We start from the raw sequence: 16,002 nt of genomic DNA on the forward strand, positions 1-16,002 counted from the left end.
GTTTCCCTTAGAGAACATATAGAGAACAGCTGCACACAGTGTTTTAGGTAATATAGTACACAAGAAATCTCTGAGTTCATGAGGAGTCTTAGGTGTAATAATATACATGTAAGCTATTCATTTATTGTTCATATGAAAATTTCCTCAAACTATCAACAACAACACTAATAAAATGAGGTACACACATACAAACATTGTTCTATAGCACTACTAGTGCCACGAATACCCTGGAGAACGTAGTACTAAGAAGTGGAAGTAGCAGTAAGAAATTATTATAAATGTGTTGTTTTTTTTTTATCTAATTGTAAACTGATGCTAAATGTAAATGAGCATAAAATATAGCCATTGTATCAGGATTGTGTCTAAGAGGTGTTAGTATTAGTTAGTATTCTCCACCATATTATCATTATTAAGTTTTTTTTTTTTTTTTGCATTCTTCAATTAAAATAGTTACCAGTATTTTTTTATGTAAAGGTTTTGTGGTCAACTACTGTGGCCAACTTTCCCATCATATATTTAAATTAAAAATAATTAAATTAAATTATTGTTTTAATAAAAATATTTGAAACCCAATGTGATGAATTCCACTGAGGACAGAAGACATCTTTACGTGGTGATAGCCCCTTTCCTTCCAGCCTCAGCACACAGATGGAAACATCAATATGGGTGTTAAGTGTAACTGGCACCACTTTCAAGTACTGTGGCATTTTATCAGGACGCCAGGAGCCATGTTTGCATTGTGTTAATGCGTTTTATTCATGTATCAAAAACACACCCTCCATATTTGTTTATTTACAGAAATCACACATTTTAACATATTTATTTTAAAAATCAATCAAGAAACATTGAAGTATAATTTAAGCAACATAAGGTCTATTTCAATTAAATGCTTATACTCTAGAGATCAATTAAACTTCAGAACCGTCATTAGTACTCGCTACTCACTGTGTGTTGTATCTGTCATTGATCTGTGCGGCTCATACCTGCACGCATGTGTAAAAACAACATAAAGACACACGATGCTTGATGACATGTGTCTGCTAAGTGGTAAGGCAAACATCCATCTCCTGTCACAGGCCTTCACATGACTGCTTTTGCCCTGCAAGCAATGATGAGCCACAAGCAGTTCAGAGATGAGGTGATCTTAAAGCTGTGTTCTAGCACCAAACTGGGTGAATGGGCTGAAAGGAAATTGAAAATGAACTTCTAGAGATGTAAGTAGTTATAGGATCAAATGTTAATTAACTCCACTGTTTTAAGCTCAAAGGCCACTCAGTACTCATCTCTTAATAGGAGTCAGTGCTGCTGAAGAGATCAGTGTAGACAGTGTCTGGTCCATTATAGTCCTGCACAGTAAATCAAACTACTGTACACTACTCTCAAGTTTAAGGCTTTGGCTTTCTGAGCATCTTTGGAAGCAAACGCTAAGAAAAACTCAGTTCAACAAAGGGAAAATCAGGGGAAAAAAGGACAAACATAGTTTGTGCATTATGTACATGTTTTACAATTGAAAAAATCATTTAATCATCATTTTAGATCATGGCATCAAGCCAATACAATAACGTTTTCACTGCTAATCTCGTTTTAGGTGCCACTTGACTTGATTATAAAACTAAACAGATGCATTTAAGATTAACTCGTTCCCACTCTGGTGTTAGTGATACGACATTGCTTTATTAATACACATACTTTTCACCTATTTTCTTAGACAAATAATTTTGGTCTAAATTCAATGATAACTGCTATTTTAAAGCAGTATAAATAATGACAGTTGCTGTCACTACAGTTAACACTGTTGTATTAATGCTGGTTTTTTTTTTTGTTTTTTTTTTTAGAGTTGGTGAGAAGATGTATAATGTGTGTAAACCAATCACTAAATAAAGATGGGTATGTATGCATGATTAAATACTTTCAAGAAGTGATCTGCTGCTATTTTAATGAGATGGTTTTGGTTTAGTTTAACATTGGTGTCTAATCATTCTATTGCCTGCTGTTACTGTTGCTTTGTGTTTTGTGTGTCAACTAATTTTCACATGCTACACTAGAATTAAGCCTAAATTTACCTACTCACCAAACAAAGCATCATTGCAAGTTTGAACTTATTTCTACTGTTTAACACAGCTGAACTACAGGATACAACAATATAGCATATGTGAATGTTGATTGTGCCTCTTAAAATCTAATTTGTGCTCCACATCTCAGATACAGTACAGTACAGTACAGGAGCTGAATCATATTTGTTGCTGGGTTTGTGAAAGTATGTAAAATGTATCAGCTGTAGTATATTACCTCAAATCAGTTGTAAAGCCTTATTTCAGCCCCCTAATGTCTTCCCACTGATGTATGATATTTTTGCTTTCATCCTGTCTAAGTCTTTGATTAAGGACCAGAGCTACTTTATTCTCTGAAATTCCTAATTCTTACATAAAGCGCTAATTACTCCATCAAACCTAAGTAAACAAAGTAGCTGCAAATAGTCTTAGTTGAATCTAAGAGTTTGTGTGTATACCACTGTTAATCTATAGAGTAGCAGGTCTAAATGAAAAATACAAATATGCCAGCTTAAACATTTCTTTGTGAGCCACCTGCAAATTTAATTAAGGAATAGTGTGATACAATTATAGGATTTTATTTTAATATAAACAATGTCTCTATTGAAATACAGTGTAACATGGGTCTGTGAACAATGCACTATAAGCAATAAATCAAACTGTGAAAAAAATTACATTTTGTATTAAATCTAATATGAACTCTACGTTAATAATATAAATGATATCTTTCTCTAATTTAATTGGCACTAGCTTGGTGCATATTGCTAATATAATTCTGGATTTCCATATTTAATGATGCATGCTTTTCATGGTGAATTTTACTTAGAAAATGTCGTCTTTAATGAACCTTTAAAAAATCTCTAATAGGCATAATCTCAGAAAATGTAACTTCTTTATTTAAAAGGTTCTGGGGCCAATTTTGCTGAGTGCAGTACTTAAAATCCAATAGTTGAACTCTTGCGGAAGCAAATGTATCTACTTGTAAAGGTAGAATGAGCAAATAGATCCAGATAATCCAGATGGTGCAGAGTGCAGCAGGACTGGACTTCAAACCCCTAATGCCTTTATAATTCCATGATAGAAAATACTATGTACATGTATATGTACACTTAGCTTTTATCAGAAAAGTACCGTCTAAAAGCAGCACTGCCACAGGAAAGCAACCTCGTGTGCATGATGTTAATGTTAAATAAAAACAGAGCAAAATGCCTCTATATCTCCCTAAAGCAAAACAGTATAAATAAAATGGATTGATTGCTAAATGTCATAATATTTAAGATGTAATACTACTAATAATAATAATACTAATAATAATAATAATAATAATAATAATAATAATAATAATAATAATAATAATAACAATATCTCTGCATTTGGAAATCTGTGATATGTTATATCAGGATTAAGATATGATTTCCAGAAAAATGAAAGGTGTTGTTAGGTGTTGGGAAGTTTCGCACTGGTTGAGTGGACATGTGTGCTCTCCCGGGAATAGCTGTGTATAGAATTAGGCTTGTGCTGTGCTGTTACATCTCTTTTTTTTCTTTTACTTGTCTGTCTACACAAATATGTTGCAACCAAAGAAATCCACAAAAGTATTAAATGAGCTCATATTTACTGAATACCAGGTCTAGTCTACGTGAATGAGAGACACCAACACTGGACACAAGCAATGGAGCGAGATAGGAATGAAGAACTTTGCAGAGAAAATGAGAATAAATGGATGTCAATTTCCATGTGGAATTGGTAACCAATGATCCATTAAGGCAGCCTTTCCACAACAGACAGCCAAAATAGCCTGAATTAGAAGTGCCTGACATTTCAGCTAATTGCACTAACCATGTCAGCTCCATAGTAGCTGCAAACCAGGTTAAGTCATCTTTACCTTCCACCAGAAGGAAAGAGCTCAAACTGTATGCAGAAGCTGCATAATAACCTGTTTCATTAGGAGTTTTCTATAACGACAAAATCATTTTAAATGCTTCTTTTATCATTGGTGAGAAGAAAGAAATGATACAAATGAGCATGCAGTTAAAATTAATGTACACATCCACAGACATGAAAGAAAACACACTTTCCTTTGTCATGAAAGCAAAAGTTTATTCATGTTTGAAATTACACAACTACCACAAGGAAGACTTTTCAGTCCAGGGTGTAGTCTGGTTAGAAAGTAACACTAAACATCTTTAATACATTGGAATCACTGCCACAAATCATCATTTGTCATGACTTTTCAGTTCAGAATCACATACAATAGAAAAAAGAGAAAAGAAGTCTTGAACCCTGTTGAACAGAGCTGGAAATTTACAGTTCTGAATACTGAAACCTCTATGCATTACAGTTTTTATAGTGATTTTTTTCTTTTTTTTTGCATGATTTAGTAACAAGATGAGCAACATTCAAAATGTTTTTTTTTTTCTTCAGTATTTACAACAGTTTTACTGTTTGGTGTTAATTTATCAACAAGGTTCATCACATCCCCTCGTAAAAGCCACAGCGACGTCTTCACCCCCACCCCCCTCCCTGTCTATTCTTCATGGTATTAATATTGTTATCATTATCATTTTTTATTTTTGTCGTTTTAAGTTGCAACACAGCAACTGCATTTTATTAAAAGATTAAAATATACATTAGATTACATAGAGAATGAAGAGTTTACAGTGTTACAAGATGTAATCAAAATAACTACATAAAAGCATTAAATAAGGGCAAATAAACTATGGTGATGATGTTGTTTAGAGGTAGTAAGTGAGCACTCTAAGTTACAGAAATGTTGGAAATGAGTGGTTTCTATGAATTCAAATGAGGTAATAAAGCTGTGTATTGATTGGTGGGATGTATAATTACTCTTAAGCTATATTATGTACAACTTTTCCTGTGTAACCCGGGGCATGCTCCTGTGTAGCACAGGAGGAATGGTCTACTGTGGGGGATTTGTTGATTTCCATAAGCAGTAGAAAAAAAAAAATGTTTACATATGTACATACTAAAAATTAATTATAAAATATGGAATGGTGTCATGTTATAGTCAAGCAATCAATTACACTTCTTTATGTTCCAGAGTTTGAATAGTCATTTCCTTGTACTAATGTATACGGCTGTAAGGCAAAAATAAATCTCGAAAGGAACTACAAAGCTGCCATTGAGCTGTCAACAGTAGCATTGTTAAGTTGCTGGACAAGACTGTGAGCACTATTACAGTCAAAGAAACAGCTGCTTTAATCTATGCATTGTAGGAAGTGAAAGAGAGACCCAATTATCAAAATGGAAAGTGGTAATTAAATCAAGAATCAAACAAATGGGCATTTAAAATGTCATAAAATGTCACATTAAAGTGTCATTTGGTAATTTGAATTCAGAGAAGATAATTATCCTGAAAGGATGTTACTCAGTAAAATTTCTATTTGTGCATGTGTGCTTACCCCTACAACAAAGAAATAAGAGCATGGTGATTATAGCTGATTTATGAAGACAAGAAAAAAAAAAGAAAAAAAAGACTGAATAATCAGGAAACACTGTGTTCATGATGGAGGATGTAATTTGTGTGGCATGGCTGTGGGAAATCTTAAGGTACAGGGAAACAAATCTGTTGTTGTTGTTGAGAAGTTTTTTTTTTTGTTGTTGTTGTTGTTTTTTTATATCCTCTGCAGTTGGTCAGCCAGTTAGAGTCCATGCCCAGTTTGAGGCAGAGATGCATTTAATAGCGGATCAATTCGAGGTATCGGAGTGCACACTTCCAGGTCCTTCTGTTGGAGATATTACAGAAGACGGAGTCATAGCATCTTGCCATCCCCCATTAGCCTGGGACACAAATGGGAGAAAGGTTGAGGTTACAACCACAATCTTTGCAATATGAGCTTAGGACATATTTAAACCCAGAATGTAACCAAATACTTCCAAATGGGAAAGAAAAAATAGATCCTAGCTGATATTACAACTGCAAATGCACTGATGCTGTGTGACTCGGAGCATCCTTTGCATTACAGTAGCATCAGCAAAGAGACACTTGGAAACAAATTTGTCTTGTGTCCTGACCAATGGGAGCAGTCCCTGAAATCAGTGTCTAAGCAGATTCCAGCAGCGGCCGACAGCTTGTCGCTACATATTCTCCTGTCAGTCAGGAAGAGGCAGGGCTCGGGCCGGGTGAGGTGGGGAGAGTTGAGTGAAAGTGACAAGGCAGGGCTTCTCCAAGAGAGCCAAGCTTAGCCAGCCTGACTTTGCTTTGCTCCAGGCATGACCTAGCCTTTACTGGATCCTTCTACGTCACCACCAACAAAGCTAAAGGTTAGTCTATGCTAATGTATCTATGAGGCCGTTTTGGGGTTGTTGCTACAAAATAGGAGCTTTGGCGCCATTTGACATATTCCTGATCCACTATCCATCCAAAATAAAAAGTCACCTCCTTGATTCAACTAAGAAAATAAATAGGATAATTACTGCAAGTTATTTAACTCTAACTGATGCAGTGAGTAGCTACTTATTTCTTAAACAACCATGTCTGAAGACACATCCTGTGGTTGTGGAAAAGATGTTAATCTGTTTCAAATTCAGGGTCAAATTATTGGCATGAATCAAGCAAAGAAAACATCTAAGGAGATTGATGAATCTTCTAAAACTGGATTAAGAACTGTCCGGTGTAAGAGGGTCAGGTGATCTGATGAGTCCAGAGTTACCCTGTTCCAGAGTGACTGGTGCAATGAGGTCAGCTGACTACCTGAATATACTGAATGACCAGGTTATTCCATCAATAGATTGTTTTCTTCCCTGATGGCACGGGTATATTCCAAGATGACCACAGAGTCTACCACGGAGTCTAGACCTTGACTCCATTGAGAGTCTTTGGGATGTGGTGGAAAAGACTTTGCACAGTGGTCTGACTCTCCAGTCATCAATACACGATCTTGGAGAAAAACTAATGCAACTCTGGACGGGAATAAATGTAGTGACATTCAAATCAAAACTAAAGGTGGTCCAATGAAATATTAGTGTGTTTTTGTTCCTTTGGACTTTTTTTGTTAGTGTATTACTGTTTACTCTCTGATGAGCCAGTAGGCACAGGTCTACACTGCAAATGGAAGTGAGAAACCTTGTGAGAAAGTGAAAAAGACTTGATCCTGCGAGGAGCTGACATGCATAAAGAGCTTAAAGCAGCGCGGCTTCAGCAAAGCCAAAATGACACCAAAAGCACTGAATTGCTGGCAACAGCCTCCACCATTTGTTTACATAAAATGTGTTAATTTTTTTTCTTCACACAAATCATTAGTTAACTTCTAATAACACTGCAGTAAAATAAATACCTTATTTTTATACTATTAGCCTGTGAATATGTGTGAATTTTGTCCAACAGGCACGACAATACAGTATAAACAGAGCAAATACTGAAGTTCTGATTTAGCGCATAGAGAGAGAGCTGTCTGATACTAGTTCTCTCTCCCTTCCTCTCTCTTTATCGTCTCTCTCATCAACTAAATTAATCTTAACTCTGATAGCTCCAGATTACGCGCTGCTTTACAAAAAGGCGTTATATCAAACCTCATCAAGGAAGATGGAATTCATGTCTGGAAAGGGCTGCAGGCGATCACATGTTCATATATTATCATGAAGATAAGGCTATGGAAAATTCTGTTAAGCATTTCAAAATAGCAAAAATGCAACAGATAGTGTTCAGTGAATGGCTGCTTTTTTTTTTTTTAATCTCATTTTTAGTTTGAGTCAAACAAAGTATTAAAGATGTTTATTAAAGTAAATCTGGTGGATTCATTGCCCTGCCGTGCAGCGTGTTTTATTAAATGCAACTCTTAGTCATGTCAGGTGACAAAGTGACAAGATACAGTCTGTAATATTTCATGCCACATGGGTTTGAGAAACTAACACACGCAATGTTGACTGTTATCTGTCCCTACAACGTGTAATAATGTGCTGCACCGTCATTAAATCTGATTAAAGGTATAATCACACAGTAGGATTTCGATAACTCACACTATACTGTCTTCGTCTGATCAAATCTACATTTAAGTAGTTAAACACACACTTACACTTAAGCCATGTGGACTGTACATTGTGTTTCCCCCAAAAGCATCATTGTATCCTGCCGTCTGACTGATAACATGGCGCAGGGTATCCACCTGAGGGGACAGGCAAGGTGGACAAGCTGGTCAGCTGGGTGTCTCGCAGCTGTCCAACTGTAAACATGCTCAGTGAGACAACAGATCATAACTAGTGTTAAAGCACAAACAGATCTCTAAGACAGGAATTGTGCTATGTACAGATAACTGACTTTCTAATACTAATAAAAAACTTCATATTCATGTTTCAGCATGCTTATATCTCATCTACTATTTTCTATGGTGGCTATGGGATAATAAAAAACAATAAACTAAACAAAAGTGACAGTAACGTAACACATACACTATGACTGTTTTGAATTAGCTATTATTTTTACCTCAATTATGAATACGTTTCATAAGTGCATGGTAGTGTTTGTGTGTTGGCTGTATAACTGCATTAAAGTAGCAAAATGGAAGACGTCAACAACAAACAATAACAAGATGAGACAGGAAGAAAGCTATAGGTAGAGTACAGAAAAAAGGGGAAAACACAGTACCAAAAACCCAATACCAACCGAAGAGCTCAAGTCAAAGCCAAATGCATTCACAAATGTTTGGAATAGTGACCTGGAAGTTGCTTTGAGGCATGACAGCAGCGGGGTGGGATTATATTTTGGCTGCCAAAATATTCCATCCAAAGCGAAATAGTCAGTAAACACTTTAGTTGGAGGCCTCATTGAATTTAAACTGCCCTTCCGTGAGCAGCACGCTTTCTTATTTTCTGTTTTTGGTTTAATGTGCTTCAGACTGCACTGTGGATGGCTCAGTACACAGGCAAGACAAGGACAGCTCTCTGCGCTGGTAGTCAGGAACTGTCCCTGATTGTTGATCCTACCTGTGACTGTACATTGGCTCCGACTTGTGCCCCTTGGTAAGAATCCCCATTCAGACTCTGCATGCTCAAGAACATGTCCCCAGAGTTTGGGAGGTTAAAAGAACCTGAAGAACCTGGAAAGGGAAGATGTCAGTAGCTGAATACATGAGAGGGCTATAAAGGGAAAGCACAGGCACACGCACAAACATCGCAGACATACACGCCACATACGTGTCTGCACACACGGACCCAACTCAAGCCAACAAATACACTGAAGAGAGACTCTCATGAAGCAAGCAAGCTATGAGGGTGAAGTAAACAGAGTGAAAAAGAAACCAACAGAAGAGGATGATGTGCAGAAGGGGCTGAGGAGGATCTTGCTACGAATGCGATGGACACAAATGAAATGAAAATCACATAACACAAGGGGACCGGTTCTACATGTGGTTGGTTGCTTAAGCTCCCAATTGTTCCACATCACCTACTTCCAATCTAATGTTGGCAGGGAGGTATCACATGGTAAATGACAAGGACAATAAGAAGCTTATGAAAAGACCAGTACCAGTAAACATGTTGCTTAAAAGAGTGTTTTTGCTCTCTGCAGAATCCAGCTGAAACTCTTCATCTTTCATCTGGAATCCTGGGTGCAAGAAAAAGGGACCACTTCATAAGCTTACCACACCCCGACGCAGGTCAAGCTAATCCAAACTGTTTTTATATGATTCTTATTCATCATGAACTGCATATAATGTAATTTTAATCAAATATTACTACTGTAGGTAAAATGCTCCTAGCAATCATGTTTGTTATTTAACAAAAAAATGCACTACCATTCAGTGGAGCTACATACCATTACATTACAAATGACAGGAAGTTGACAGAAAGTCAAGGGAAAACAAATCCCAAGGCATCATTCTAAAATATCTTTTTTTTTTTTTTTTTTGCCAAAAATACATGTGTTCTCGGTTCACAAGTCAGGAACGCTCTCTTTATGCATGAGTTTGCTTGGCATCAACTGTCTTATAGACAGGAGACACTGTGATCCCCAAGCTGGGAGCAGAGCCTGTCACTCTTGCCTGTGTGAATGGTGCATGAGAGAGTGAGGTAGGTAGGCAGCAGGTTAAGGGCTGAGGTAGAGGGCAGATCTTTTTTGTCTATATGCAGGAGTGCCTACCGGAGTTAGGTGTGGTAGGGGAGTTGGCCTGGCTGTTCTGCACTGCAGCGGCTGCAGCATGTGCTGCATTTACAGCAGTCTTGGCGGCATACAGGTTGGCTTCTTCCTGAAACTTGCCGATATTTTTCTTGTACCGGATCCTTTTGTTGCCAAACCAGTTGGAAACCTGTGTGGGAGAGCAGAAGGAGGAGGAGCAGAGTAGTCAGACGTCAAGCAGCCACAGCACCGTGCACTGAGCAGTGTGATTGTTTCAAGATGTCACGTTTGGGTCCATCAAGTACCCAATTCCCAGCCCCTGCAGTAATGTCCGCCGGGTACACAAGCTAATTAAGCCATAATCAGGAGCCACTTGTGTCTTCTCATGGATGGGAGCATGACATCCTCTCAGATCTGTCTCCTGACAAAACTAAAACACAGGGGGCTCCAGCTGCACACACACTAAAGTCAATGTATTATGTACAGTACATTTCTCAAATCAAGGCAGGTGGTTAAGGACACATTTTCCTCTGTGAAATATATCAAAATTCATAATTTACACTATAAAGAATGATGGCAGATTCCAGATCATTGACATTTAAACTTATTAGATGTTGTGGAAAATAGCAAAAATCATTGTTATGAGTAAGGCTACATATTAAATTGAACATAAAAGAGAAAAATGGAAAACACTGTATGTCTACGTTAAATGTTCATATTGACTTAGCTTCATTCTTAAAGCATGCATACCACTTATAGATGTTAATGGTGTTTGGCCTGAGTGGCTGAAAGTTAATTTTGTAAATAACATCAAGTGTGTGCGTGTACATGCAGTGATTTATCAAGCGACTTCAGTTTGTAATTATCAAAAAGAAGAGTTATAGGATAAAGCTCACAGACATGTGCAACAGTAAACACAGACGCCTGGGGCGGTCAGTGTTAATTGATGTGTTCAAAATAAAGGAATTATTTTACCAAAGCAAAACTTGAACTCTGAAGGCATGAGGAAGTATTCTATTCAAATGTAGGACGCTAGCAAATGCTAATTTTGTTAAACCTAAATAATGGTATCCAACATCAGTGAGACGTTGAAAAGTTGTACGAGGGGTGAACCTTATGTGTGAATGCTGGCTCTGCAATAACAGTGGAATAATAATGAGGTGATGCTTGTTTTTAATGGTCCTATAAATTAGAGTGTCTTGTCGCTGTGCTGCTGCCCCCCTCTCAGGCCCTGCAGCCCACGGCTCGACCAGCCAAAGAGCAGCTGCCCCTAATGACACTTTATTTAATTTCCACCCATGTGCTTAAATTTTAATATCCACAGCAGCCCGCCAATGCTGTGGCGTAAAAACTGACTGGATTTGCAGGACATCGGATCATTTCTATCCTGCACGTCTCTGTGCTCTAAATCTTTAATATCTAGGCAATTAAAATTAATGACCATTCAGGCGAGGCCCACTGTTGGCAGGGTTTCCTTGACATCAATTGTTTGATGGGTTTACCTAGAGGTTAAGCTAACAAGCAAGGTTTAATTGGAAGCAATGAAAGCCCTAGCCATCATCCTTTTTACTTAACCTGCTTATAGTGGATTGTAGAGCCAAAGACGATGCAATATTCTTGCTCTTTTAGACAGCTCACAAGTGCCCACAAACCCCTGAAAAGCATGGAAAATGTTTTTCAAAGCTCTTTGGTTTCTTTAATTTGACAATATATTCATGCAAACAGTGTCTGAAACAGAATTTAGTAATCTGCCATTTGCAGTGCTGTGTACATTTTAATCATTAAGTTTGAATGTGTTACAAGTGCACTAGTTTACTTTTTACCATACACCAACATGGCAGTGATGAACTCTGCAGTGCTACATGATTACTACACAAATGACAGTTTTAATATTCTGCCGTTGGTGATGAATTGTGGGGTGAATGTTCTCTACTACTGGACTTAATACCATTCTCCTTCTTTTTACAGTACAGACACATTTCTCTCCTGCCCACTGAACTCTGGCTTTAGTGTTTCTCGGGTTCAACTAAATATTGAACAAATGCACGGCACTGTAGAGTGTGGAGCACAACCCAATCTACAGAACTAATTCCCTTTTATCTCGTGGCAGGCCATGCATTCAATTGACTGCTATGTGTGGCGAGAACCAGGTTGTGAGACTGAATTACCTTTAGACACCAGCATCCTCAAAGGCAGTGATTGTATAATGACCACTCAGACTCCTCGCAAGAACACTACACTATTGCTTTCACTGAGAAAAGCAGCAGAGCTGTGGTTAATAATTTAAACTATTTTCACCCTATTTTCGGTCAGTACTTCTCACTGGTCAATGTGCAGAAATGCATGACCACAATATGTTAGATTATAATTCCTTAAGCCTTAGATAACAATAGAGAGATGTTCTTGTTAGCTCTAACACTATATTCTATATTAATAATGAATTAGAAACTTTCTCCATGATCTCAAACAATGAGAGGTGCTGTTCCTATTCCTACAACTATAATTCAGCTTTGCACTGGAATCTGGCTTAAATGTTGAACCATTCATGCAAATGATATCAAAAACAGCTTCTGTAAATCCTGACACATAGTACACAGCCATCCCATCTGATGCGTTCTTTCAGGAGCCTAGCACTGTGCATGCAAAGTAACAGAGGGAATAAGACAAGATCTTCAGAGAGCCACACGCGTAATCGTAACAATGTCAATAGGTCATTGCACTTCGGCCATTTGCTCTAAACAATCAGGATGCAGACACATTGACATAGTCAGATCATTTATACATTTAACATGTTTTCAAGATGATCACTGCAGCGTTTATCTAAAACACTGGATATGAACTGCAGAGATCTCTAGAGGTAAGGAGGTTTTGCTCTCGGGGAAGACGACTGTGAATCTCTTGCATTTTAAATGATCTTTGCTAAAATGATGCAGGGTGTTTCGCCAGCAATGATGTATTGCACAAAGTCACAGACTGATATTGGCATACCATTCACAATGGATGGTTTTTACTTAATGAACTGCTTGTGCAATCAACAAAGCAGTGCAAAAAAAAAATTCGGGGTGTTTGAAAAATGACTTAGTGGAGCCATTGGTGTGGTCACAGTAAGCTGATTGTGACTGTGAAAGGCACTGTGAGGGATAACAAACTTACTGTGCACTCAGCATCATGTCGGGCCTTTGTTACTTACTTAAAATGAGCTAAAGCACTAAGAATAAGTCAATAAGAACGTCTGGCCTCCGCTTGTCGAGGAGTATGCCACTAATGGGGCCTGAGATGAGTTCAAGTGAATTTTTAAAAGCCCTCTAATTTCTGCATGTACTGATTTGTTCTCATGGGAACCGCTACAGTGGCCTGTTTTTGTGAGGCACTCAGAAAACAGTGGAGGGTTGGCGGCCACTTCTATAACCGCAATAAACCATGAGGGGAAGATAGCGGCACGGGTGGGGGGTAAATAAACTGAGAGCGCAGTTAGAAGATTCAACCACCAAACAAATTAGTCAAGGCTCTACAACAGACAAAGGATGTGGCAGATGTGATAAACAATAGCCAAAAAGTAAACTTTCATGTGACACATTTGTACACACATAATATGGTGATAACATGGGTATAGTGTAAATATGAATCAATTAAAAATAGTCAATGTTGGGGTGTGAATGCTCAAAATTTCTTATCCACTTTTTTTAAAAATGTAAATTCAAACTTCAAATAGTGTCATTTATGATAGCATTAGCATTGATCCAGTAGTGTGAGGGAGGGAGGTTCTGTGCAGTGGAAAACTGTGAGGCTATTACATACATAAACAAAGGAGGTACAAAAAAATGAAAACAGTGGATCAGGAGAAGTTATGACATACCTGTGATACTGTGATGGTGCTTCCCACCCCCTGAAGGCAAAAAAGAATGGGCTTTTACAGTATCTGACTCTTCATGACTACACTCAATATACCCCTCAACACCCCCTCCCCACACAGAAAAAAACACTGCAGATTATTGTATAGATTCATGTTTCTCTGATATTGTGTCTCATGAGGACAACCATAGAACAATAGAGTATAAAGAATCTAGATAGTGTCACAATAACAGCAGAAAAGGAGAGCACAGGATAATAATGCTTTGGATGTGGGGGTTAGGTGTGAGAGATATTGCCTTCAGGTTTACCCAGCAAGGATGCTATGCTATATATAAAGTGGGAAAGTCGCTCTTTAAGTCTAAAATGTAGCTGTGAATTAGCAGAGTCCTGTAAACATACAAATAAAAAACCCAGTATCATCCAGCGTTTGGAAGCACCAGACTTTAACTGCTTTTCTTAAAGTAATGGATGATACCTTTTTTTTTTTCCCCAGCTTATGACCTGAGTGACTGACCAGGCAACAGAGAGAGCACACATGGTGGATGGCAATGAGAGGGAAAAAATGGCAAGGGACCCAGCGCTGGGGCGGTTAAGGAAGGGCAGCATAGTGCTTTGATTGAGGCCAAGATGATACAGGCCTCCCCTCCCTGTGGCCCTGCTCTGACTGACTGGGACCAGCCTTGACTGAAGCATCATTAGGCAGTCACAATGTCAAGGTTAGCTAAGGACATTGTGTCTTGGTTGTGTGACCTACGGTAACTATCCCTCTAGGCTTGAGCCTTTCCCACCCTGATTACCCATGAGCTACTGTTAGATGAGCACTACCCACCTGGGAAACTGTGATGCTGCATTTCTTGGCCAGCTCCTCTTTAGCCTCCTCGCTTGGATACGGGTTGCTGAGGTGCGAGTAGAAATATTCATTCAAAATTTCCGTCGCCTGCTTGCTGAAGTTTCTCCTTTTCCGCCTGAGTAGGGAGCAAAACGAGAGAAAGGCAGAGCAAGCCTATTAGTGGGACCAGCATTAACTCATCCATTTGGATCGCACAAATTGCACAATCAATCTCACACATAAATGGTGAAAATAATGAGGAATGGGCTCTAAAGGCCCTCAGGAGCAGGATATCGTGTCCTGCTCCAAGAGCCTCATCAACACACAGAGGAGCAGGCTCCAACCAAATAAACTGACAAGCTCGTGCACATACACACGTACATACAAACACACAGTCACAAAACACATACAATGTTTAATTTGGTCTGTTGGTCTCCCATCTCCAGTCCAAGCGTGTAATGTGTAGAGTTTAGTGTAGCGGATGGGTGGGCTTCGTGATGGAGCGCAAAGCCCAGTCGGAGTGCATCTCGGTACATTATAGAAATCACGGCATGCACAGTTGAGCATTGTTCCTCAAGTGCCACAGCCCCAGGGATCTCCAGTAGAAACAAGCAAACTCTAACTAGATCTGGGTCCCCTTCCCTCCCAAGGGCACTACTTATCATGTTGTTGAGCATTTGCTTATTTTGCCTTGTTTACTGCGCTTCACACAGGCAGTGGGCAGCAAATGTGCTTCCACTTGGCTTGTTTGGCCCGAACTTGTGCTTGTGCCGCTCTCCGCAGAGCTTCACATTGCACCACACTGTTAGTGATTAGAGTAATCCACAACACCTGCTGATGACCTCCCCTCCATCCATTACACATGACTTGGTCCCCATTTCATTTGGTCTTAACTGCTCTCAGGTGTGAGAGCGTGATTGTCTTGAAAATGGATAATGCATGGAACATGGACATAATTAAAATCATGCATCTCTGCAGTGCCCATACTGGGTGTTGTGCCAGAAAAGTGAGAGAAAAAACAAACTTCAGACATGCACATATTCTAAAAATGACCTTGCCCACTGGATTTGCTTATATGGGTCATTTAGAAGCAAAGTTTTTAGATACCGACACACACACACACACACACACACACACACACACATATATATATATATACAGATTTATATGTATAGATTACACACACATGATCTACTGAC

General features: G+C 38.6%; 1 protein-coding gene across 5 annotated transcripts in view; it reads right to left on the reverse strand.

Annotated features, from left to right (window-relative positions):
• Nucleotides 1-5,666: 5,666 nt before the first annotated feature.
• Nucleotides 5,667-16,002, reverse strand: part of pbx3b (pre-B-cell leukemia homeobox 3b) — a 54,893-nt gene continuing 44,557 nt past the window's right edge. The window contains exons 5-10 of one of the 5 annotated variants that reach the window (XM_026342561.1): nucleotides 14,804-14,939; nucleotides 13,979-14,008; nucleotides 10,147-10,312; nucleotides 9,535-9,612; nucleotides 8,087-8,176; nucleotides 5,667-5,852 (exon numbers count right to left, since the gene is read on the reverse strand). In XM_026342561.1, the coding sequence (XP_026198346.1) occupies nucleotides 8,130-8,176; nucleotides 9,535-9,612; nucleotides 10,147-10,312; nucleotides 13,979-14,008; nucleotides 14,804-14,939 (457 nt within the window). In that variant the 3' untranslated portion in view covers nucleotides 5,667-5,852; nucleotides 8,087-8,129. Of the gene's footprint in view, nucleotides 5,853-8,086; nucleotides 8,177-8,993; nucleotides 9,107-9,534; nucleotides 9,613-10,146; nucleotides 10,313-13,978; nucleotides 14,009-14,803; nucleotides 14,940-16,002 lie in introns of all 5 variants that reach the window. The other 4 variants (XM_026342565.1, XM_026342562.1, XM_026342563.1 and 1 more) reach the window with 4 other exon arrangements.

This window comes from Anabas testudineus, chromosome 9, assembly GCF_900324465.2.
Source record: "Anabas testudineus chromosome 9, fAnaTes1.2, whole genome shotgun sequence".
Lineage (NCBI taxonomy): Eukaryota > Metazoa > Chordata > Actinopteri > Anabantiformes > Anabantidae > Anabas > Anabas testudineus.